Source organism: Thalassophryne amazonica, chromosome 15, assembly GCF_902500255.1.
Source record: "Thalassophryne amazonica chromosome 15, fThaAma1.1, whole genome shotgun sequence".
NCBI lineage: Eukaryota > Metazoa > Chordata > Actinopteri > Batrachoidiformes > Batrachoididae > Thalassophryne > Thalassophryne amazonica.
Window position 1 is genome coordinate 97,088,659 of NC_047117.1, and position 26,602 is coordinate 97,115,260.

General features: G+C 42.8%; 1 protein-coding gene across 2 annotated transcripts in view; it reads left to right on the plus strand.

The window, feature by feature from the left end:
- Positions 1 to 26,602, plus strand: part of LOC117526353 (glycine receptor subunit beta-like) — a 158,609-nt gene that overhangs the window by 54,395 nt on the left and 77,612 nt on the right. For both annotated transcript variants that reach the window (XM_034188419.1, XM_034188418.1), the window contains exons 5-7: positions 882 to 1,108; positions 5,049 to 5,131; positions 21,931 to 22,068. In XM_034188419.1, the coding sequence (XP_034044310.1) occupies positions 882 to 1,108; positions 5,049 to 5,131; positions 21,931 to 22,068 (448 nt within the window). The remainder of the gene's footprint in view (positions 1 to 881; positions 1,109 to 5,048; positions 5,132 to 21,930; positions 22,069 to 26,602) is intronic.

The window sequence follows — 26,602 nt, forward strand, 5'->3', positions numbered from 1 at the left end:
GTGTGCATGTGACTTACTGTGTGAGAAAGAGAGAGAGGTTGTTCGACTGACCAGTTTATTTTTATGTTCTGCAGTGAGAAAGTGTCAGATACTGCATGCAGCCATATTCAGTAATAATATTAATATAGGCTACTTTGTGTGTTCAGCTATATGTGTGTAAGTGGTCTATAAGACTGTTTATTTTTTAATGATCTGTGTGAACTTGGTGATTCATGCAAACATCCAGTGATGGCAAACAGAAATATTTCACTGCCTTGTTCACTGTTTTCTTCTCAAAAGCACCTTATTCATCCATCCATCCATCCATTTTCTTCCGCTTCATCTGGGGTCAAGTCGCGGGGCAGCAGCTCAAGCAAAGCCCCCCAGACCTCCCGATCCACACACACCTCCCCCAGCTCCTCCAGGGGAACCCCGAGGTGTTCCCAAACCAGCTGAGAGACATAGTCCTTCCAGCGTATCCTGGGTCTTCCCCGTGGCCTCCTCCCGATGGGACGTGCCCGGAACACCTCTCCAGCGAGGCGCCCAGGGGGCATCCGGAAAAGATGCCCAAGCCACCTCAGCTGGCTCCTTTCGATGTGGAGGAGCAGCAGCTTGACTCTGAGCTCCTCCCGAGTGACCGAGCTCCTCACCCTTCACTTTCACTTTATTTATTCAATGTCTCCAAAGGAGCAACGAGCTGTACAGCAGTGGGTATACAGAAAAGCACAGAAAAGCACCCTATCTCTACCTCGTTCATTATGAGCAAAGTTTTTCAACTGACTTTATCACCAGCCAAAGTAAGAGACCTGAAAATGTTGTATGCATCCTCTCGTTGTCTGAGAGCTTTTCTCTACATGCATCAAAACGTGTACTGTACTGTGACAACTTTTCTGTCTTTGCAGGATTATAGAGTGAACATATTTCTTCGCCAGAGATGGAATGACCCTCGTCTTCGTCTTCCTACGGACTTCAAGAGTGAAGCACTTACTGTTGATCCCAAGATGTTCCAGTGCTTATGGAAACCAGACCTTTTCTTTGCCAATGAGAAAAATGCAAATTTCCATGATGTCACGCAGGACAACATTCTGCTGTTTATCTTCAGGAATGGAGATGTGTTGATCAGTATGAGGTATTGGAAATTTTTCTTTTCTTTCTTTTCTTTCGTCTTTTCTTCACCCAAAAATAGCTGTGGAACACAAACTAGGCCTGATATACAGTGAGGCAAATACATATCTGATTTTCCAAATTTTCCCACCTACAAAGAATGGAGAGGTTTGTAATTTTTATTGTAGGTACACTTCAACTGTGAGAGACACAATCTAAAAGAAATGTCAGAAAATCAAACTGTATGCTTTTTTGGGCGCTTCACAAAAGTAAGGTCTAACCTTGCAGACCTGGGCAAACTGCGACCCGGGGGCCACATGCGGCCCTTTGCATGTCTCTGTCCGGCCCTCATGAGGTCTGTCATTATGATTACATATATTAAAAATGTCAAGCTTGTGTGTTGCAAATCATTAGAGAGGTTTATTTAGGTGTATTTAAATATTTACATATTATTACAATAATAAAAATTACCTATAAAAGCTATTAAATAGGTAATTTTTTGTGGGAGACAGCCGAGTTATCGATGGTGTGGCCCTTGGGACATAACTCAGGTTCCCTATGTGGCCCCTTGTAAAAATTGCCCACCCCTGCCCTAGAACAAGCACACAGGTGACAGTGGCAAGGAAAAACTCCCTCTGATGATTTGAGGAAGAAACCTCAAGCAGACCAGACTCAGCTTAGGCCATTCTAACGGTAACAAGGTTCTTTAAAGTTTTACAAAACGGAACATAACACAACACAGAAGATGCATTTGATGAGAAGTCCATGCACTCCACAGGCACTGGCCATCCAGCAGTGCTCATGCCATTCAGTGGGCCTGTTCCCGGGGCAGAGTCCATTCCACATTCATTTCAGAGACTATCTGAAACTATATTTGATGAGCATTAGCTCCTATTAGTGCAATGATTTGGTTTTCCTCAACAGCTCAGAGACAAGTCTGAAATACAAGCACATAAGGAACAGGAAAAGTAAGATTAACATATATCCACAAACTGTTTGCAGCTGAGAATCAATGTTTTTTCTTAGATTGTATAGCGTACCTAGAAAGTATTCACAGCGTTTCAGCTTTTCCACATTTTTTATGTTACAAGCCTTATTCCAAAATGGATGAAGTTAATTTTTCCCCCCAATATTCTCCACATGATGATGTGTAAATTTTTTTTTTTTTTTTTTGCAAATTTATACAAACAAAAACAAAAAACTGAAGAAATCACATGTACGCAAGTATTCACAGCCTTTGCCATGAAGCTCAAAGTTGAGCTCAGGGTCTTCCTGTTTCCACTGATGATCCTTGAGATGTTTCTACAGCTTAATCGGAGTCCACCTGGGGTAAATTCACTTGACTGGAGATGATTTGGAAAGAAACACACCTGTTTACGAGTACATATAAGGTCCCACAATTGACAGTCAGAGCACAAACCAAGCATGAAGTCAAAGGAATTGTCTGTAGATTTCCAAGACAGGATTGTCTTGAGGCAACAATCTGGGGAATGGTACAGAAACATTTCTGCTGCTTTGAAGGTCCCAATGATGACAGTGGCCTCCATCATCTGTAAATGGAAGAAGTTCAGGCACCATCCCTACAGTGAAGCATGGTGGTGGCAGCATCATGCTGTGGGGATGTTTTTCAGCAGCAGGAACTGGGAGACTAGTCAGGATTGAGGGAAAGATGAATGCAGCAATATACAGAGACATCCTGGATAAAAACCTGCTCCAGAGTGCTCTTGACCTCGGACTGGGGCGATGGTTCATCTTTCAGCAGGACAATGACCTTAAGCACACAGCCAAGATATCAAAGGAGCGGCTTCAGGACAACTCTGTGAATGTCCTTGAGTAGGGTTGGGTATCGAGAACCGGTTCTTTTCAGGTATCGTTAAGAAATGATTCGATCCACTGACATCAATAGCCTTTTTGCTTAACGATTCCCTTATCAGTCCTTCAGACATGCTAACGCATTAGCATGTCTATGGCATTTTCAGTGTTAAAGTTAGCATTAAGCTGTTTGCATCAGTACATTTGTGTTCATTTGTTTTCTGTATAATAATTAATGACTCAGCGTTTGTTGTCATAAAAGTCAAATGTATTACAAATTGTAATATTTTTAAATTTATTTTTGTTTATATATTAATAATAATAGTAATAATAACTAATAATGCTACAATACAATTTTATAGAAAGAGACAAAAAGAACCTGATTAAAAACACAACAGAAAAAATAAAACCAACTAACAATGAACATAAATAAATAAATAAGTTTCCTGTGAACACCTAGTGACTCTTCCACCTCCACTTCATCCCTGTTTTATTTAAGTTTAGTAACAATTTGTTTCAGTCAAACCATATTTTCAATTTCTTCAGTGATTTCCTCCAGAACTATCTGCCAAACTAGAAAACTGCTGCATCCTAGTAAGAGCAGAATACTACTGGAATTAATCTGGAATAGTCCCAGATTGCATTTCAGAACTTCTAGAATTCAAACATTTTCGTGCAGGTGGTGTTGGGGGGTAATTTTGGGTTTCAGCTTTTTTTTTGTTTTTGTTTTTCACCACTTTCGTCCCTGAATATGTCAATCGAGAGTCACTTTTGTGCAAATTAAAGTCACTAACTGGGACTCCTGTCTTGTTGGGAGAAAGAAATGAGAATCATCCTCCGTTCTGTTCACACAGCTCCAAATGCTGTGTGGCTCTCTGCCGAGTCCAGTCAGAACTAATAAATTCAAAGCGAAACACCGTTTAAATCAAATGTCACCTCTTTCCAAAAGTTGTAATTCAAACAAACTGCAATCGATCAAAAGGTTTTTTTTCCTCCAAAATGAGACGTCCTGCGCTGACGTGCAGCAGCCGGCTGAGCTCAGCTCAGAGGTGTGGAGAGACGTTCATGCCAAAATGTCTGAAAGGAAATGCTTTTGACAAAAACTACAGATTTATTTTTATTTATGTCCAGAGATCAAGGATCCAGTGACCAATTTCATATTTATTTAAGACTCAATAAAATGTTGTTGACTTAGAAAACATTTAAAGCCTACTCTTAGTACACAGAAAATTCACAAGAGGTATTGGTAAGGGAATTGATAAGGAATCAGATCAATAAGCAGAATTGATAATGGCATCAATATCGATAAAATCTTATCAATACCCATCCCTATCCTTGAATAGCCCAGCCAGAGCCCAGACCTGAATCCGACTGAACATCTCTGGAGAGATTTGAAAATGTCTGTGCACCGACGCTCCCCATCCAACCTGATGGAGCTTGAAAGGTGCTGCAAAGATGAATGGACCAAACTGCCCAAAGATAGGTGCACCAAGCTTGAGAAGACTTGAGGCTGTATTTGCTGCCAAAGGTGCATCAACAAAGTATTGAGCAAAGCCTGTGAATACTTATGTACATGTGATTTCTTAGTTTTTTATTTAGAATAAATTTGCAGACATAAAGAACAATTTTTTTCATGTTGTCATTATGAGGTGTTGTGATTAGAATTGTGAGGGGACAAAAATTAATTTACTCAATTTTGGAATAAGGCTGTAACATAAAATGTGGAAAACTTGAAGCCCTGTGAATCCTTTCTGGATGCACTGTATATTCATTCTAATGTCTGATGCTTACGATGCAGTGACCAGCAGACGTGTCGACACAAACTGTAAGCCTTCACAAATATCGCAGTAAGAATCTGGTATTTACAGCTCAGCTGCAGCATTGAAATGCTTAGACTGGAAGAGCTGCTTTAAATGGCTCATTTAAACATCATCATTTTCTAATTTCTACTTTGTGGCATGTTAATAGAAACAGAGTAAAGAAACCAAATGTCTTAGAAATAAATGGGTTGTAAACAGTCTTACAAATGATGCTCATAAATGACTCACTTAATGTGATGTTTAATTCATGTCTAACAGTAAAGTGATAAAACATCGCATTTTCTCAGTATTTTCTTTTATTTAATAATAATTCTCTCTGTTTTGTGTCTGAAGGCTGTCAGTGACACTGTCATGTCCATTGGATCTTACACTCTTTCCTATGGACACTCAGCTGTGTAAAATGCAGCTTGAGAGCTGTAAGTACACACACACACACACACACACTGAGAACTGCAAATGATTGCTTTTTGCTGAGATATGTCAAACTCAGCTCATGGGATGAGATTTTCACAGTTTTGAAAAAAACTTCATTGACGAAATCTGACTAGTATTTTATTTGACCGAGAGTCAAAATGCAAAACACTGCAGGTGCATTTTGAATTGTTTTAATAAATCATTTTGTTATAAATGTCACTTCAGTTCTACTTTGAGTGTGAATTATCATATACAGTAAAAGACAGAACAATATGACTTCACTGTCATAAAATATCAGTTGCAGATGATCAGTGACAGTACATATAGGCAGAATATGTGTGTTGTGAACCTGTGTATGCCGCATAAGGTGCACAGTATCAGAAGATGAGCTCTGCACCTTACCACACCTTGTTTTGAGCAGCATGCCCACAGGAACATAAGTGGTATAGATTAGAGCCCGACGGATATATCAGCCAGCCAATATTATCAGCCGATATAAGCCCTTTTCAAAGTACTCACTATCGGCTGAAATTTTGCCAATAGAATGCCGATAATTTCTCAAACAGAACAGTTACTGAAATAATGTTTGTGTCGGCAATGTAAAATGTCCTTGCACCGTTTGTCCAGTAGATGGAGGTCTGACTCCATTCAACTGAGAGCTGCTTACACCCTTACTTAAATGTGTTCATCACCGGCCCTCGTAGTTCCCCGTCACACTGCACTGATCAGCTGACAAAAGCATACAAGTAAGTTTTTAAGGATGTTGTTTGTAATAACTTTGCGATTACATTCACCCCACATTTCTCCCATTTCAGTTCAACTCAGTTTGATTAACTCAGTTTATGTAGTAATGTGTCAAATGTGCTTCATTGCGTCGGTCACGCTTTTTATTAAGCCCACGTTGTGTAGACCTTATTTCTAGCATGAAAAACTTTCATTTACTGCTAAGAGGTTGAAACATTCAGATTCACTGGTCGTCCCGAAGGGTTCTGGAAATTACTGCCGTTCGCCATTAACCCTTTGGGGCCGACGCCGTTGTATACGACGGTTGGGACCAAGCTTTATTAAATTGTAAATAACTTTTTAATGATATGAGATAGAAACTTACTTTTTTTTTTTTTTTTTGCTGAAATGTTAACTCCGCGGACTTTTGATCCACCGTCGGCCATCTTGGTACTCCTCATAGAAGATGTGTGATGACGTGTGCAATGTGAGTGTCCAATCGGAATTGGTTCTCCGTCACATGGTTTTCCAAAATCCAATCGTAAGGCAGATTTACCTCACGTGATATGGCAAAGATTGTTTTCAGGAGTGATATCTTACTAGTTGGCCCGTTTGAATAGCCCCCTAACTGCTCCAATTACATTTTTGCATTTTTTGAACTTGAAAATTCTTTTCTGTTATAAAGTTAATCAATATGAGGACAAAGCTTCAGCTTTTAGCTCATACCTTTTTTGTTAAGGGTCCAAAAAAGAACATTTTATTCATTAAAAAAATATACTCGTATATATATATCGGCTGATTTATCGTCTATCGGCAAATCAGCCGATTTATCAATTATCAGCATTTTTTTTTTTCATTCAAATATCGTTATCGGCCTCAAAAAATCCATAGCGGTCAGGCTCTAGTATAGATAACTTTATTAATCATAATTCAGTTGTCATAGCAGCCAGGTACCTTGAAAAGATTAAAAATAAGATAAAATGATACAAACAGTAAGTCTAAGAATACAAACAAGCAATAAGAAAAACTGAGGTAAGCCACATATGTGCAACAGATACAGTTGTGCGCAAACGTTTACATACCCTGAGAAAATATTAGAATTTTTTTGGCCATTTTCAGACAATATGAATAACACAAACTTTTTTTTTTTCCCACTCGTGGTTAGTAGCTTTTATAAAAGGTAGCTTTTATAACACTAAATAGATAAACCACAAAAAATGTAGCGGAAGCTATAGCTAACCACTAACTGCTAACTTTCAGTATTGTCTCTGGTACACTCTCAGCTACTGACAAGCCGGTTTTGAATTTAAGCACCACCAATGCTTCTGATTAGAATCAAAGACGATCACAAACCCAACACAACCAACAAGCCAGCACATCAGTCGTTGCGTGCCCTGCCCACTGCTATAAGGAAGAGTCATTTCTCTTCACAGTATACAGTGGTTGAGCCGTGAGGCCGAAGTCCTCAAAAGGAAAGCAGGTTTGACTTATGGTTTTGATTTATAAACCAAATTAATCCGGATAGTTTAACTAAATTAATGTCAAGTCTGTCATTTGTACAAAGTGAAAATACAACACATATCTTTTAATTTTAAAATAATGCACTAATTTTGAAATTTTGAACACTGACACACACAGATGCCAAAATGCATTATGGGTAAACTGAGCCTCTGATCACTGATTGGTTGATCCATTATATGTAAAAAAAAAACCAACACACAAGTTAACGTGTGTGTTGGTTTTCACAAATAAATGTGGATTTGTAAAATGTCATTTTTTGTATTTGTTATAAAAAGGCATTTGCAAAACTGAAAATTCTGTTTAAGTTGTGATTCATCAACAACCGTGTGATATAACTGGGCATCATTCACACTGCTACCCAGTGGATGGGTCAAAATGTATAGAACACTGCCATATGTTTTATCCCAGCACTACAAATGACCCTGATCAAAAGTTTACATCCCCCTGTTCTTAATACCGTGTGTTGCCCTGTTTAACATCAATGACAGCTTGGAGTCTTTTGTGGTCGTGGCTCTCTGATGGTGAAGGTGCCACTGAATATGTCTTGAACTGCATTTACATCAGTTATGAAGAAATACAACCCCATTTCCAATGTAGTTGGGACGTTGTGTAAAATGTAAATATAAACAGAATACAATGATTTGCAAATCCTCTTCAGCCTATATTCAATTGAATACACCACAAAGACAAGATATTTAATGTTCAAACACACACACACAAAACAAATCCGCTCCGATGTAAGCCGTCTGGAGGCATGAAGGGCATTTTGGTCTCCTATTTAAAGTTCTTGTTGGATTGTTGATGTCAAAGCACCACGCTAAAATGTAAGTCCCTTTTCTGTTGTTTATAAATTAATAAAATATCAAATGACAAGCATCTATTTTAGCCGTTATATAAAACAAATAATGAATGTTTTTACATTCTTTCAATGGTAAGAATATTTAATTCGGTTTGTGCCATTGAACTCATTAACATTCATTATTTGTATATTACAGTTCACATTTCATGAACTTGGTTTAAAAATGATGCTGTTGAAGCTGCTTTTGTGCGATTAGTGGAGTTAAACTTGTGAGTGAATGAGCAAGTTTTGTGTAATTCATCAATACGGAACATGCAGATTGCAAAAAACGTGATGTGACAGAAGAAATCTGAGCTCAGATTCGGTTTCAGCACCCCAAAATTATCCAAAATCAGTTCTCAAAGTCCATGCTAGAAAAAAAATGTTTTTGTTGTTGTTGACCAGTTTAATATACAGTGTAAACAGAAACCAGTCAAAAGAGTACTAATGACGCTTTCTCATACAAATACCACAACAGAAACTAATTTATTGGCAGACTCACAGTTGCTAAGAAATTCAATATTTCCACATCAGATTATTTCATTGTCATCCTTCCAATCACACGCATTAAAATAGTTTGTTTGGCTTAAAGATGAATGAGGCAATGTGTCATCACCCTGATTGGTCAAAGTGTGCCTGGGTCCCAGTGTCCCCTTGCAAGATTTAGGGCTCAGCTTACATTTTAGAGGGGATCTTTAGTAATCACATCATGTTCTACGCAGGTAAAATACCGTACTGTCTGTCTGTTTAAATGTGACTTGAATAAACAAACATCAAACACGTCACTGAGCAGAACGTTGGAGTTGACTGGCTGTTTGTGTTGGCTTCAAAGTGACAAGTCTATTTAAAGCTACAGTGTGTAGGATATAATGCCATCTAATGGTGAGGCTGCAGATTTCGTTGTGCTGTTGTTGGTTGTATTGTTGGTCCTGATTTTGTTTCCCTTCCATGTTTTTGCTTCTTTGTCAACTGGGATTCATGCCCTGCCTCAACAATATCTCTGATCCTCTATTTTAACCAACCAACTTTATTTGTTAAGCACTTTAAAACAACCACACTCAACCAAAGTGCTGTGCAGAAGAATAAATAAAAATCCGTCATGAAAGATGTAACAGTTCACATGAAGAAATAAAACTGTAAATCATCAAGTAGGACCTCCATAATGCCTGTCATTTGGTTCGTATGAGGGAGGACGATGAGTGGACGACGGCCTTTAAGAGCCCTCTGGTTTCATTTTAAATATCTGGTAATGCCCTTTGGGCTTACCAACGCTCCGGCAACTTTTCCAGGCCCTGGTCAGTGATGTACCATGCGATTTCCTGGACCACTTTGTGTTTATCTACAGTGAGGAAAATAAGTATTTGAACACCCTGTGATTTTGCAAGTTCTCCCACTTAGAAATCATGGAGGTGTCTGAAATTTTCATCTTACGTGCATGTCCACGGTGAGAGACATAATCTAAAAAAAAATTCCGGAAATCACAATGTATGATTTTTAGGGCTGGGCAACGTTAACGCGCTAACGTTGCGTTAATTATTGAGGTCATTATCGCCGACAATTTTGTTCCTCCTCTTAACGCTGTGGTTTTTTTTTGTTTGTTTGTTTGTTTGTTTTTTTTAGCCTTTTATGACTGTTGCTTGTTGCCTTTTATTTTGAAAGCGTCAGTCGGGGGCAAGCTTAATGCTGCTGCTTCCTGCTGATAGCTGAGTTCACACAGAAAACGACAGGAGGATCAAGAAAAGTACAGGCTATGCAATGCACAACAAAACAAAATGCAGAAAGACGCCGAACTTTTGAATGGACATTTTCGGTACAAAGTTCTACAGGATCAGGCCCGGATCCAGACCGGTTTGGACCGATTTTACACATCGTTCGTCATCGGTAAAAAAAAAAAAAAAATCTTGAATAATCTCCGATAGCCGAACGTGTCCCCGCGGTGAACACAGCTTTTCGGTGGTTTTCATGTCAACCTATAGTCGGATTTTTTGAGTTTCAGTCATACGGACGTACAAATAAAGTCAGATATTCAGGGTTTGGTCTGTAATAAACTATTTCTGCAGCACGGCTCCACTTTGAAACCATGAACCACTGAAGCAATGCTTCGATCTAGTAGCTCGTTGGTTCTTTGATTCACTGCTCTTCAGAAACGGCAAGCCGCTTCTTAACCCCTCGCAAAACCATTAAAATATCGTCAGTCACTTTTGTGTGGATTAAAGTCACTAACTGGGACTCTTGTCTTGTTGCTGTCAAGAAACGAGAATCGTCCTCCGTTCCGTTCACACAGCTCGAAACGCTGCGCGGCTGAGACAGAGTCCGGTCGGAATCAATAACTTCAAAATGAATCGCCGCTTTAAATAAAGTGACACCTCTTTCCAAATGTAATACAGACAAGAAACTACAGTCGACTAAAAGGTTTTTTTTTTCCTCCCAAAATGAAACGTGCTGTATTTTCTTTTCAAATTCCATCCTGAAGTGAAGCACAGCAGCTGTAAGCTCAGCTCAGATATATGGAAACACATTCATGCCAATGTCTGAAAGGAAATGCTTTTGACAAAAACTACAGATTTTGTTTATTCCTATTTATGTCCAGAGATCAAGGATTCACCATGTAGAGTTCATTATGTACAAAGTTTAAGGATCCAGTGACCAAATTCATATTTATTTACTTTAAGACTCAATAAAATGTTCAATTTCAATTCAATTTAATCAGCTTATAAAGTGCCAAATCACAACAAAATCTAAATATACTAAAACAAATACATCACAATTGTACACATATCAAATTGTGGTATGTGTACAATTCTGACGTATTTGTTTTAGTACATTTAGTCATGGACATGAACATTATTTTGATATGAAACAGGATAACAAATGACCTGCCAGTGGTTTTATATTTGATTTCATTAGTGTGTTTCAGTTGAAATTTACATTCTCAAATTTATGCAATGTTCATTTACATTTTCAAATAAAACTGCTTTTAAGCGGCTTTTGAATTCATTTTTGGGTTTCACATATACCATGCGATTAATCATGATTAATCACAGAAAGTCACTGAGTTAATGCGATTAAGATTTTTTATGTTTGCCCACCCCTAATGATTTTTTTTTTAATTTATTTGTATGTTACTGCTGCAAATAAGTATTTGATCAATGTTAATATTTGGTACAGTAGCTGTTGTTTGCAATTACAGAGGTCAAACGTTTCCTGTAGTTTTTCCACCAGGTTTTCACACACTGCAGCAGGGATTTTGGTCCACTCCTCCATACAGATCTTCTCCAAATCTTTCAGGTTTGGAGTTTCAGCTCCCTCCAAAGATTTTCTATTGAGTTCAGGTCTGGAGACTGGCCAGGCTACTCCAGGACCTTGAAATGCTTCTTACGGAGCCCCTCCTTAGTTGCCCTGGCTGTGTGTTTGGGGTCATTGTCATGCTGGAAGACCCAGCCATGACCCATCTTCAATGCTCTTACTGAGGGAAGGAGGTTGTTTGCCAAAATCTGGCAATACATGACCCCATCCATCCTCCCTTCAATACGGGGCAGTCGTCCTGTCCCTTTTGCAGAAGAGCACGCCAGAGTATGATGTTTCCACCACCATGCTTCACGGTTGGGATGGTTTTCTTGGGGTGGTTCTCATTCTCTAAACATGGTAAGTGAAGTTGATTCCAAAAAGCTCTATTCTGGTCTCATCTGACCACATGACCTTCTCCCATGCCTCCTCTGGACCATCCAGATGGTCACTGGTGAACTTCAAACGGGCCTGGACATGTGCTGGCTTGAGCAGGGGGACCTTGCTGCCCTGCAGGATTTTAAACCATGACAGCATCATGTGTTACTAAAGTAATCTTTGTGACTGTGGTCCCAGCTCTCTTCAGGTCATTGACCAGGTCCTTCTGTGTAGTTCTGAGCTTTCTCAGAATCATCCTTATCCCACAAAGTGAGATCTTGCATGGAATCCCAGGCTGAGGGAGATTGACAGTCATCTTGTGTTTCTTCCACTTTCTAATAAATAATCATAACAGTTGTTGTCTTCTACCAAGCTGCTTGCCTGTTGTCCTGTAGTCCACCCCAGCCTTGTGCAGGTCTACAGTTTTGTCCCTGGTGTCCTTAGACAGCTCTTTGGTCTTGGCTATGGTGGACAGGTTGGAGTGTGATTGATTGAGTGTGTGAACAGGTGTCTTTTATACAGGTAACAAGTTCAAACAGGTGCAATTAATACAGGTAAAAATCATACATTGTGATTTCCGGATTTATTTTTTTAAATTATGTCTCACAGTGGACATGCACCTAAGATGATAATTTCAGATCCCTTAATGATTTCTAAGAGGGAGAACTTGCAAAATCGCAGGGTGTTCAAATACTTATTTTCCTCACTGTATTTAGATGACATCCTCATCTTCTTCAAAAACTTAGAGGAACTCCAGCGGCTGTGGGAGAGCTGGCTGTTCGTCTGTGCAGAAAAGTGTGCTTTTCATTTGCCATCGGTTTCATTCTTAACCCCCCTTTCACACTGGGCCCACTTCAAGTTGCGTCGTGCGGCGTCATGACAACGCCACGTGGTTGCTACCTAGTGCTGAGACGGTGTAGCTCAACGCCACAACACTGCAAAGGACGAAGCAAATCGGATGCCAAAAATTAAATATGTTTAATGTTTTTTTTCTGCGTTGAGCACAGGACGCAGAAAGGAAGTGGTTTCAACGCAAGTCCAGGCAATGCGACGGCACTCAACGTGACTGGATGCCACACCCACACAATACGTTACCCAACGCCAATTTATGATTCCTGCTGTGTTCCATTGTTCTCGAGCTATAAATCATGCAGGGTTGTTGACACAAACCTTTTATACCATGTACACAATGCAGTAAAACTACACCGCACATGTGAACAATTAAAAGAAAAAAAAAATGCTCAGATTACAGCCTGACTGCAGCTCATTGCGCTCCCCTTGTCAAGTTCTCTCCGACTGTTAAAGTCCATAAATAATTCCTTCTCACGCACTGACCGCCAGAGACAGGACATGTCCACATCCAGTATAAACTCCGGACATCTCCATGTCCACTCACGGACAGTTCGCACGCATGCGAACACGTGAAAGCCACCTGCAGCTCCCGGTCACAGGAACAATGATAAACTATAACAGAACTCAGAGCGCAGACCTGCAGCTCAGCACAAGACAGAAACTAGAAGAGAAATCAGAGCGCACACAGACTGGCTGCAGCAGTGTCTGTCTGCAGGTCCTCCTCAACGTCCTCACCTCCTCTCTGCCCCCCGCTGTGCGCACTTGATGCAGACATTCCTGCGTCGTCACATCCTCACCTCCTCTCTGCCCCCTGCTGCGCGCACTTGAAGCAGACATTCCTGCGTCGTCACGTCCTCACCTCCTCTCTGCCCCCCTGCTGCGCGCACTTGACACAGACATTCCTGCATTGTCATGACGCCACATGAAACTCGAAGCAGGACCGGTGTGTAAGGGGCTTTAAGGCCCCCCTGACATGAGCATGTCTTTGATTCATGCATTAGCCCACATGTCGTTGTGATGATCCCACCTGCTGTGATCAAAGCTGGATGCCGTTCTTTGTTCTACCGGCTGCCACACGCTCTGCGCTGGGCACTGTGTATATAAAATTATTTTTTTATGTCGGATTAATTATTTTCTCTGCAAATTGGCCGTTGAAAATGGCTGTAATCACTTCCTGAATCACAGAGGACCGCTCCAGCCATTCGCACGCACACGCCTAACAAGCTGCAGAAAGCATTTTGAGCCTTCTGAAAGGGTAATTATTTGTCATGTTTACATTGTCATGGCTTGGTAGAACAGTTGTGTGTGCAGCTGTTAAAGTATGTTTATGACAGATTTAACTTCTTGTTATAATCCTTCAGACAAACTGCATTCTGATGCGATCTGCTGACATCACCACTCGATCTGTTCACTTCTTCTTTACTCCACTTGACGACCTGCACATTGTGTTTGCCGATTAGATTGCGCCACATAGCATGACATTTATGTGTGAAAATTTTTTTGAACATTTCAAAATTTAGTTGGATATGTGCTGCCGCTCAGGCCTTCACATACCTAAAACACCTGTTCACCACTGCTCCCATACTCTTTCAGCCGGACCCTGATCACCAGTTCAATGTGGAGGTCAATGCCTCTGATAGCGAGATTGTGGTGGACCTTTCCCAGAGCAGCTTGGATAACCGATTACATCCATGTATGTTCTTTTCACACCACCTGTCCCCAGCTGAGATAAATTATGATGTTGGCAACTGGGAACCGTTAGCCATCAAGGAGGCCTTGGAAGAGAGGCTTCACTGGTTGAAGGGGTCTGCAATACCATTCATCGTTCAGACTGATCACAAGAACCTCACATACGTACAGAATGCAAAGAGAGTCAATGCTCATCAAGCCAGGTGGACTTTGTTTTTGGACTTTTTATCTTTTCCTTCACCTACAGACCTTGATCCAAAAACACCAAACCAAACGCCCTTTCCTGACAGTTCTCCACCGGCATGGACCCCAGAACCCCGGACAACATTCTGCCAACATCCATCATTGTGGGGAACCTCACCTGGGAGATCAAACAGCATATCCTGGATGCTCAGGGACAACATCCAGACCCAGGTGGGGAACCAGGCTGACTCTGTGTTCCTCCACCCGTTGTCTCCCAGGTATTGCAGTTCTATCACTCATCGAAACTCATCTGTCATCCTGGAGTTAACCGGACTTTAGACACTATCAAGAGACATTTTTGATGGCCTTCCATGGCTGTGGACTGCATAGCTTTTGTGTTATCCTGTTGTGTTTGTGCCAGAAGCAAGTCATCTCACCAACCCACAATGGTCTTCTCTGACAACTCCTGATTCCACATCGTCCCTGGTCTCACATTTGTATGGAGACCAGGGGAGGTGATGTATAGGGGAGGTGATGGTCTAGTGGTTAAACTGTGGGGCTTGAGACCAGAGGATCCTTGGTTCAAATCTCAGCCTAACTGGAAAATCACTAAGGGCCCTTGGGCAAGGTCCTTAATCCCCTAGTTGCTCCCGGTGTGTAGTGAGCGCCTTGTGTGGCAGCACCCTGACATCAGTGTGAATGTGAGGCATTGTAAAGCGCTTTGAGCGTCTGATGCAGATGGAAAAGCGCTATATAAATGCAGTCCATTTACCATTTATGGACTTCATCACTGGATTCCCACCATCCAACTTGCACATGGTGATCATGATTCTCCAAATTGGCACACTTTGTCCCCCTCTCCAAGTTCCCCACAGCCTGAAAGACCACAGACCTCCTAGTCTACCACATCTTCTGTCTGTCTGTCCATTGGACATTGTGTCAGATCGTGGTTTCCAATTCATATCCCAAGTTAAGAATCAGTGGTGCTCACTCACCTGTGTGACACTGTGCAGCTTGCTGCGGCGTTGTTTGTTGTCTGACTGTTGCGTGTTTTGATGTTTCTCTCTTTTCACGCTTTTAACATTTAATGCCTGGGACTTCAAGTGGAATTACGTTGAACTATGAAGGGGGTCTATATCGGGATTTTCGTCACTCTCTGGACTCTGGTGTGTCAAGGTATTAGCGGCCACCAAGATGGTGGAGACGTGAATGCTGGTAGGATCACCTACAGCCGGGAACTCCTACTGTCTCTCCGTTCACCAGCAATAGGTCCGGAATTCTCATATTCCCCCTGCTTACCATGCAGGACTTTTAATGCTACAGTAAGTGGATTTGTGCCGAGGAAATGCCGGAATAAAAGAGGGAGGAGGGGCGGCGTTCAGCGTCGGCTGAGAAGAGCCAGGCTGGGTGATAGATGCCAGCTTTCACCTCTCCCAACAGTCCTTCTTTCCAATGTCCAGTCCATTCGGAATAAGAGGGCCAAGTTTGAGATTTACGCAAGGTAGAAACGCGAGTTTAGAGAGACCTGTCTGCTCGTGTTCACCGAAACGTGGTTGGGAGAACGAGACAAGAATGAGGATCTTCATATAACTGGCTTCGGCCTCTCTATTCATCTCGACCGCTCTTCTCTCATCACAAACAAGTCTAAAGGAGGTGGGGTATGTTTTTATATTAATGAGAGATATTGTAAGACTGTTGTGGTGCGGAAGAGAATATGCACCTCGGATATTGAGCTTTTGTGTATTTCACTTCGCCCCTTTTGCCTGCCAAGGGAGTTCCCTCAGCTGTTCTTCTCCCTTGTTTACATTCATCCAAGAGCTGACATCACGGCAGCTTGTCAGCTGATCGAAGACGTGAATAATACATTGAACGCGATTTCCCCCTGATGCTCCTAAATTTATTTTAGGGGACTTTAATCACTGTCGAATGGACAAAATACTGAGGATATATGAGCAGTATGTCACCTGTCCAACAACTATGAAGAACTCCACTGTTGACCTATGCTATGGCTCAGTAGCCAAAGCTTACAGGTCCATTAGTATGCCTTCCTTTGGAGCTTCGTATCATAGTGTCCTTCTTTTGCCGACTTACAGGCCAGTCTGTAAACGACGTGAGCAGACCATAAAAACAGTGAAGTGTTGGTCAGAGGACTGTATGGACAGTTTGAAAGCTTGTTTTGAATGTACAGCGTGGGAGGTCTTTTATGATTCATGTTCTGACCTGAATGAACTGACACAGACTGTCTCCTCCTATATATCTTTCTGTGTTGACACTAATATTCCCCAGAAGAACATCATTGTTTATCCTAACAATAAACCATGGGTTACTAAAAACTTAAAGAATGTCCTAAATAAGAAGAAAATAATTTTTTATATAGGGAATAATCAGGAAAGGAAAGAAATTAATAAAGAGGTTAAGAATGAAATTCAGAAAGCCAAAAGAGCTTATAAAGACAAGGTAGAACATAAGTATAGTAGTGGTGATCTGCGGGCGGCCTGGAGAGGCATCAAATCTATGTCCTCAGTCACTAATGTTCAACAGGAAAATAACAGAGCACCAATTAGAATAGAGGGGAGCAATGAAGATCTGCCAAATGCTTTTAATCGTTTTTACTCCCGGTTCGAGAACTATGATTTAGCAGATGAATTGTCTCTTGAGAGTATTCCCTCTGCTACTGACTGTAGTATAGTCATCAGTGAGGAAAGTGTAAACAATCTCCTGAAGAGGGTTAATGTAAAAGTCCTGTGGTCCAGATGGAATTTGTGGATGCCCCTACGGTGTTGTGCTGACCAACTTAGCAGTGTCCTCCATCACATCTTTCAGAGGTCACTTAGCTGTGGCCAAGTACCTGATTTATGGAAATCTTCATTCATAATCCCTGTTCTGAAAAATTAATTCCCCAAACAGTTTAATGATTTTAGACCTGTAGCACTTACGTCACTGTGTATGAAGGTCTTTGAGAAAATTATGAAGAATATGATAATTTCAGATATGGAGAGGAACATTGACCCACTCCAGTTTGCTTATCAGGCAGGTAAAGGTGTAGAGGATGCCAAGCTTTTTATCCTTAATTGCCTCTACAGCCATTTGGAAAAACCTCAAGCCCATGCTCGGCTTTTATTTGCTGATTTGTCTTCGGCTTTTAATTTGATGCAGCCGCATCTTTTACTTAAGAGGCTGATGTGTGATTTTAAATTGCCCCTCCAGATTGTTTTATGGTTGTCAGATTTTTTTTAACTAACAGGAAGCAGAGGGTTTGTGTAAACGGTTGTGTTTCAGACTCCTTAGCTTTGTCCACCGGTTCACCACAGGGCTGTGTCCTTTCCCCCCTACTTTTTATTTTATACACAGATGAATGCAGAAGCATTAGGCAAGGCAGCTACCTAGTCAAGTTTTCTGACGATACTGCTCTACTGTCCCTTCTTCAGGGAGCTGAATCAGGACACGGGGAGGCCCTTGATGATTTTGTCTCATGGTGTGACATAAACTATTTAGACCTAAATGTGTCTAAAACGAAGGAGCTCATAATTGATTTTAGACATAATAAAAGGTTAGCTACAGACAGCATCATTCATGGCAAAGCTGTGGAAAGAGTTCCTGCATATAAATACCTAGGCACCTTTTTTGATGAGAAGCTGAAATTTGATGTGAATACTGCAGATATTGTGAAGCGAGGGCAACAGAGAGTCTACCTCCTCCGCAAACAACTCTTTCTCTGTCAGTCCTGTTATTATGTGTCGTTTTTATCAATCCTTTATTGAAAGTCTCCTGTGTTTCTCTTTCATCTGCTGGTTTCCCAACCTTGCACTGAAAGATAAAAAGTTTGTATAGTATTATAAAAATATGTTCAAAGATCACTAGAGTGAAATTTAGGGATCTAACCAGTTTTTGTGACCAGCAAATTTTGAGGAAGGCAAATTGTATTTTGTCTTCTCCTGGTCACGTGCTGGCAGGTGAATTTTCCCTGTTGCCTTCAGGTTGTCGTTATGTTTCACCTGTCTGCAGGACGAACCGGTTGTTAAAATCTTTTATTCCCTCTGCTATTCGTCTCTTAAACTCTTTGTAGGGTCTATATATGTATGTATGTGTGTATGCATATGTGTGTGTGTGTATATATATATATATATATATATATATATATATATATATATATGCACTCAACAAAAATATAAACGCAACACTTTTGGTTTTGCTCCCATTTTGTATGAGATGAACTCAAAGATCTAAAACTTTTTCCACATACACAATATCACCATTTCCCTCAAATATTGTTCACAAACCAGTCTAAATCTGTGATAGTGAGCACTTCTCCTTTGCTGAGATAATCCATCCCACCTCACAGGTGTGCCATATCAAGATGCTGATTAGACACCATGATTAGTGCACAGGTGTGCCTTAGACTGCCCACAATAAAAGGCCACTCTGAAAGGTGCAGTTTTATCACACAGCACAATGCCACAGATGTCGCAAGATTTGAGGGAGCGTGCAATTGGCATGCTGACAGCAGGAATGTCAACCAGAGCTGTTGTTTGTGTATTGAATGTTCATTTCTCTACCATAAGCCGTCTCCAAAGGCGTTTCAGAGAATTTGGCAGTACATCCAACCAGCCTCACAACCGCAGATCACGTGTAACCACACCAGCCCAGGACCTCAACATCCAGCATGTTCACCTCCAAGATCGTCTGAGACCAGCCACTCGGACAGTTGCTGAAACAATCGGTTTGCATAACCAAAGAATTTCTGCACAAACTGTCAGAAACCGTCTCAGGGAAGCTCATCTGCATGCTCGTCGTCCTCATCGGGGTCTCGACCTGACTCCAGTTCGTCGTCGTAACCGACTTGAGTGGGCAAATGCTCACATTCGCTGGCGTTTGGCACGTTGGAGAGGTGTTCTCTTCATGGATGAATCCTGGTTCACACTGTTCAGGGCAGATGGCAGACAGCGTGTGTGGCGTCGTGTGGGTGAGCGGTGTTTTCTGATGTCAATGTTGTGGATCGAGTGGCCCATGGTGGCGGTGGGGTTATGGTATGGGCAGGCGTCTGTTATGGACGAAGAACACAGGTGCATTTTATTGATGGCATTTTGAATGCACAGAGATACCGTGACGAGATCCTGAGGCCCATTGTTGTGCCATACATCCAAGAACATCACCTCATGTTGCAGCAGGATAATGCACGGCCCCATGTTGCAAGGATCTGTACACAATTCTTGGAAGCTGAAAATGTCCCAGTTCTTGCATGGCCGGCATACTCACCGGACATGTCACCCATTGAGCATGTTTGGGATGCTGTGGACCCGCGTATACGACAGCGTGTACCAGTTCCTGCCAATATCCAGCAACTTCGTACAGCCAGTGAAGAGGAGTGGACCAACATTCCACAGGCCACAATTGACAACCTGATCAACTCTATGCGAAGGAGATGTGTTGCACTGCATGAGGCAAATGGTGATCACACCAGATACTGACTGGTATCCCCCCCCCCCCCCCCCCAATAAAACAAAACTGCACCTTTCAGAGTGGCCTTTTATTGTGGACAGTCTAAGGCACACCTGTGCACTAATCATGGTGTCTAATCAGCATCTTGATATGGCACACCTGTGAGGTGGGATGGATTATCTCAGCAAAGGAGAAGTGCTCACTATCACAGATTTAGACTGGTTTGTGAACAATATTTGAGGGAAATGGTGATATTGTGTATGTGGAAAGTTTTACATCTTTGAGTTCATCTCATACAAAATGGGAGCAAAACCAAAAGTGTTGCGTTTATATTTTTGTTGAGTGTATATATATTTAGATGGTTGTACTGACACTGTATCCCAAAGTATTTTCTTTTATTCTATTTTATGTATTTATTTTTTTGGCTAACTTATTTTCTGTGTTTTTCTGTATTGGGTGGTTATTGTGTTTTGTGTGCCAGTACGCAAGCTGCTGAAACTAATTGCCCCTGGTGGGATGAAGTCGTCTAAGTCTGCAAGGCATTTTGTTCGATTGATTGCAGCATTCAAACTGGCCCAAGAGCAGGGGGAGGTTGGGGTTCGACCGATCTGCCCACTTCACCCACTTTCAGCGAGCTGTGAGCATAGTTGAAAAACTGTTGTCTCTCAAAGGACAGTGATGCTCAGAGCTATGGTTTTACAAAGACATTTTTTACACTTTTTTTCTTTAAAACTCTGTGCCGCTGTGTGTGTCTCCTTGCTAACTCATCTGATCTGTCATGTGCAAATGAAAAAGCATCTAAAGTCTCTTTCTGAGGATGACAATGTAAAAAATACTGATAAAACTTTCTTACCTGTCGATCTGGTTGTTTTCTGCATAAATAAATGTTATCCAGTCTTCTTCTGACACAAGCCAGGGGTAAATCCACACAGGAAGTGGGCATGGGGGGAGGGGATGGCTCCCCACAACAGCCCTAGATTAAAGGTCTACTTTCTAAGACATTTTTTCATACTATTACTACTACTAATACTACTTATAATAACAATAATAATAATAATTTCAACAAAAAATATTTAGAAGGAATTTAAATAGTTACATTTATAAACAATGTAGGTTAGAAATTTTACCGTTTTACCGTACTGCAGAAGTTTTACCGTTACAATGACGTCAACACTTAAATATGAGGTCAAGACAGATGTCTTTATTTTATTTATATTAAACAAGTATTTATGTTCATTGACGTCAAGAAAGGGTGCCTATAAAGTGAGTATTGGCAAAACAGGTTAGCATTTTCATGTTGAGGTGGTGGGGTGGGGGGTGTTGTTGGTAGTAATTACTAATTTAACTTAGTTACTTTACTGATTAGTCAATTTTAAAAGTAACTAAGTTACTTTTTCAAGGAGTAATCAGTAATTGAATTACTTTTTCAAAGTAACTGTGGCAACACTGGTCACAACAGTATGTCCCTTTTAGGGTACTGTATCTGCATGGTGGTGCAACATGATGCCCTCCATCATGGGGCTCGCTCCCATGTAGGTAGGAAGGCCTCATTCTGTTTAGTTATTTTGAAGGGCACATTCTGAGCTTTGGGAAACACATGGATCACTTATTTCTTGTAAGCGTTAAGGTTACAGATGTTTATGAATGCTATAGTCCATTTTTGCTAATAAATGTGACTGAACTCACGGTAGCTTGAAACTTGTCAGTTAATTTCATGAATGAAGTTCTGGTTGCTGGGTTTATGGCACTCACTAGAACATGGTACGAGTGCGATCATTCTCAGAAAAAAGAACAGGAAAGTGTGTTTTAGTCAAATTTTAAAAAGTGGTTTGGTGGATAAATTGTTGTATAGTTGCTAATGTATTTTTTTTGTTGTTGTTGTTCATGATTTAGTTGGCTATACCACCAGTGATCTTGTGTTCATGTGGCAGTCTGACCCCGTTCAGATGGATGAAATCGCTCTGCCTCAGTTTGACATCAAACAAGAAGACATCAAATACGGAAACTGCACAAAGTATTACCAAGGAACAGGTTAGTTTTGTTTTTTAAAATTACTATATTTTATTTAACAATATAAACACTATGAACCAAACCACAAAAATGGACTAGAGAAAAAATAAAAACACAAAGAACTCCCCCCCCCCCCCCCCCCCCCCCACACACACACACGGCTTTATTGACATGGGAAACATAAGTTTACATTGTCAAAGCAAGTGCTGCATAGAACAAAAAATTTAAATTAAGAAGATGCACATGCAGTTAACAATATTCTCAATTTAATTCAATTTATTTCATCTATATAGCACCAAATCACAACAAAGTTGCCTCAAGGCACTTCGCACAAGTAAGGTCTAACCTTACTAATCCCTAGAGCAAGAACACAGGTGACAGTGGTAAGGAAAAACTCCCTTTGAGGAAGAAACCTCAAGCAGACCAGACTCAAAGGGGTGACCCTCTGCTTGGGCCGTGCTACCGACACAATTGACAAAACGAATATACAGAAAATGTTGCCGGTGCACAGGATGGGAGGGTTTCAGAAACAGACACCACACCCATCTCTGGATGGAGCTGCACCTCAAACAGAGAGAAAAAACAGAATCAGGCAGCAGAAAAACAACAAATAGTGTCATTTGTCAGCATTAAGCAACAAGAAAATCAAGAAATACGAAGTTGATTGCTGGCCACTAGCCCTATGCTTCACTAAAAGACCTGGAATTTAGATAAGGTCAAGGCCATTTGTCTTTCTTGCAGGTGAAGCTCCTCCTAAACTGGTTTATGAATTTCACTGAAACTTCACATCACAAAAAAGTCTTGTCCAAGGTCTCTTCGGCTGGATTTGGCAACTTGATGCAGATCTTTACTGATTTCTGGTTTTACCTTTTGTGGCTTTTTAATCATTCTTGTTCATCTGAATTTTTTTCCCCAACCAGGACACCCCCCACCCCGGGTGTCTGTGCATTGACAGCACTTATTTATTTAAACTTTATTGATCCCATGAGGGACCATGTGTTCAGAGGAGCTCATCATACATCCAACATACACACTTAGCAAAAAGAGAAAGAGCTTACAAACCAAAACGATTGAAGGAGAGATCCTATAAAAACTAAAGACTAAGCTAAACCCTATCTCTTTTACTGCAGTCATCTTGAAAGAGTTAAAATACTCCTCAGTTTGTGCATAAACTGTTTTACTGCAGTCATCTTGGAAGACATGATATACTCCTCACTATGAGAATAAAGTCTCAGTTTCACTGCAGTAAACAGTCATCTTGGAAGAGTTAAAATACTTCCGACTTTGTGCATAATCTATTGTACTGCCGTAATCTTTGAAGAGTTAAAATACTCCTCACTTTGTGCATAATCTGTTTTACTACGGTCATGTTGGAAGAGTTAAAATATGTTGTGTGGGCCGCTGATGAGGAGGTACTGCTGGCCCACCACCACCAGAGGGCACCCTGTCTGGAGTGCGGGCTCCAGGCACCAGAGGGCGCTGCCGCCTCACAGGAGCAGCCAGGGTGACAGCTGTCACCCATCACCTGAGACGAGACAGCTGATATCAATCAACAGGGAGGTATATCAGCAGGACGGCATCTCCACCTCATTGCCGAGATATCGCTCTACCAAGGAGGTAACGTATCCAGCCAAACGGATCATCTTTTGACCATTAAATACTTTTTGCCTTTACACAGAAAGAGAAAAGACAGCAGGAGACTGTATTTTGGATAAGTACTCACATTCCTGCACTCACCTGTATTTTCCTGACAAGAGGTGGAGGTGGTGTTTCCACCCTGTGTGTTGCTGGGTGCAGCCGCACCCACACCTGACTGTATCTGTTCCTTGCCAGCAGTACCGGATCCGACGAGCGGAGGCAGTGGCCACCTGGGGTTCGGGACTTGGCGGCTCCAGTATCCCCGAGGTTCGGTGTCAGAGGAAATCGGGTGGTTCCGGTTCGACTCGGACAGACGTCTCCTATCGTCGAGCCTGCCCACACGACACCTTTGGAATTCGGTTACTGCTGTATTTGTAAATCTTTTGTGTTTGTTGTGTGAGTTCACAACAGTAAAACTTTGTGATTTGACTTTCTCCATTGTCCGTTCATTTGCGCCCCCTGTTGTGGGTCCGTGTTCCTACACTTTCCCAACAGGATATCTCGGCCAACGTCATGGATCCCGAGGGGCGTCAACCGGCTGTTGAACGGCCAATGGAAGAACAGGACACGCAGGCGTCCGCAGGAGGGGTAATCGGTGAGTTGCAGCGGATCCTCACCGCTTTCACGACTCGGTTAGATTTGATGACCGAGCAGAATGTCCTCCTGAACCGCAGGGTGGAGGCTCTCGCCGCGCAGGTGGAAGCGCGCCCTCCGGGCGCCGCTGCGGCTCTCCCTCCCGTAGACCCTGTGCGTAACATTGACGTTCCACTGGTCGTTCAACGACCCCTCCCACCTTCCCCGGAAGCATACATAAGCCCCCCAGAGCCGTACGGAGGCTGTGTGGAGACGTGCGCGGATTTCCTTATGCAGTGTTCGCTCATCTTCGCACAGCGTCCAGTTATGTACGCGACTGATGCTAGCAAGGTAGCTTATGTAATAAACCTGCTTCGCAGCGAGGCACGCGCTTGGGCTACAGCGCTCTGGGAGCAAAAGTCACGGCTCCTTCAGACATATGATGGGTTTGTGAGGGAGCTCAGAACCGTGTTCGATCACCCCAATAGAGGAGAAACCGCTTCAACTGTGCTACTGTCGATGAGACAGGGGCGTCGGAGCGCAGCTGCCTATGCAGTCGACTTCCGCATCGTCGGAGCGCAGCTGCCTATGCAGTCGACTTCCGCATCGCGGCTGCGAGGTCCGGCTGGAATAGCGCTGCCCTCCGCGCCGCCTTTGTAAACGGACTGTCATTGGTTCTTAAGGAGCACCTGGTGGCTAAGGACGAACCGCGGGATTTAGATGGGCTCATCGATCTTGTCATACGGTTAGACAACCGGTTAGAAGAACGTCGGCGGGAACGAGACGAAGGGCGTGGCCGGGCACGCGCCGTCCCTCTCCCTTCCGGTTCTGACCGCGCTCCGCCTTCCCCACGCTCCACGGCCCCTGCGCTCCGTGGGGCCACAGCTCCCCCTGCTGACAAAGCTATGGACACGAGTAGGGCAACATTTAGGGCACCAGACGCACAGAGGAGACGGGCCCACGGAGCTTGTTTTGTTTGTGGTGCGATAGAGCACCACATGAGGGACTGCCCCGAGCGGTTCAACTCCAACGCCCCGCCCCTAGAGACTGGGCTAGGGGTGGGCCGAGACATTCACGTGGGACACACCCACATTGCCACACGACTCCCAGTCACGATCCTTTATGAGGACTCAACCCTGAAGGCCCCAGCACTGGTGGACACGGGCTCTGAGGGGAATCTGTTGGACAGCAGATGGGCCAGGGAGATAGGGCTCCCTCTGGTGGCGCTTACCTCGCCGGTACAGGTTCGGGCACTAGATGGCTCCCTACTCCCTCCGATCACGCATAAGACACCACCTGTAACTCTGGTGGTGTCAGGAAATCACCGGGAGGTGATCGAGTTTTTTGTGACTCAGGCCACCTCCCGTGTGGTTTTAGGTTTTCCCTGGATGTTGAAGCACAATCCCCGGATTGATTGGCCGTCCGGGGTAGTGGTTCAGTGGAGCGAGACCTGCCATCGGGTGTGTCTAGGTTCCTCGGTTCCTCCCGGCTCCCAAGCTAAGGAGGAGGTCAGAGTCCCGCCCAATCTGGGGACGGTGCCGGTGGAGTACCACGACCTTGTCGATGTGTTCAGCAAGGATCTGGCTCTCACTCTTCCCCCCCACCGTCCGTATGATTGTGCCATTGATTTGGTTCCGGGCAGTGAGTTCCCGTCCAGTAGGCTGTACAACCTCTCACCGCCTGAGCGCGAATCAATGGAGACCTACATCCGGGACTCGTTAGCTGCCGGGTTGATCCGGAATTCCACCTCCCCGATGGGCGCAGGTTTCTTTTTTGTGGGCAAAAAAGATGGCGGACTTCGTCCATGCATTGATTATAGGGGGTTGAACGAGATCACGGTTCGCAACCGATACCCGTTGCCCCTGTTGGATTCAGTGTTCACACCCCTGCATGGAGCCCAGATTTTCACCAAGCTCGATCTTAGAAATGCGTACCACCTGGTTCGGATCCGGAAAGGAGACGAGTGGAAGACGGCATTTAACACCCCCTTAGGTCACTTTGAGTACCTGGTCATGCCGTTCGGTCTCACAAACGCTCCCGCGACTTTCCAAGCGTTGGTTAACGATGTCTTGCGGGATTTCCTGCACCGGTTCGTCTTCGTATATCTAGACGATATACTCATCTTTTCTCCGGACCCTGAGACCCATGTCCAGCATGTACGTCAGGTCCTGCAGCGGTTGTTGGAGAACCGGCTGTTTGTGAAGGGCGAGAAGTGTGAGTTCCACTGCACATCTTTGTCCTTCTTGGGGTTCATTATCTCCTCCAACTCCGTCGCTCCTGATCTGGCCAAGGTTGCAGCGGTGAGAGACTGGCCCCAACCCACAAGCCGTAGGAAGTTGCAACA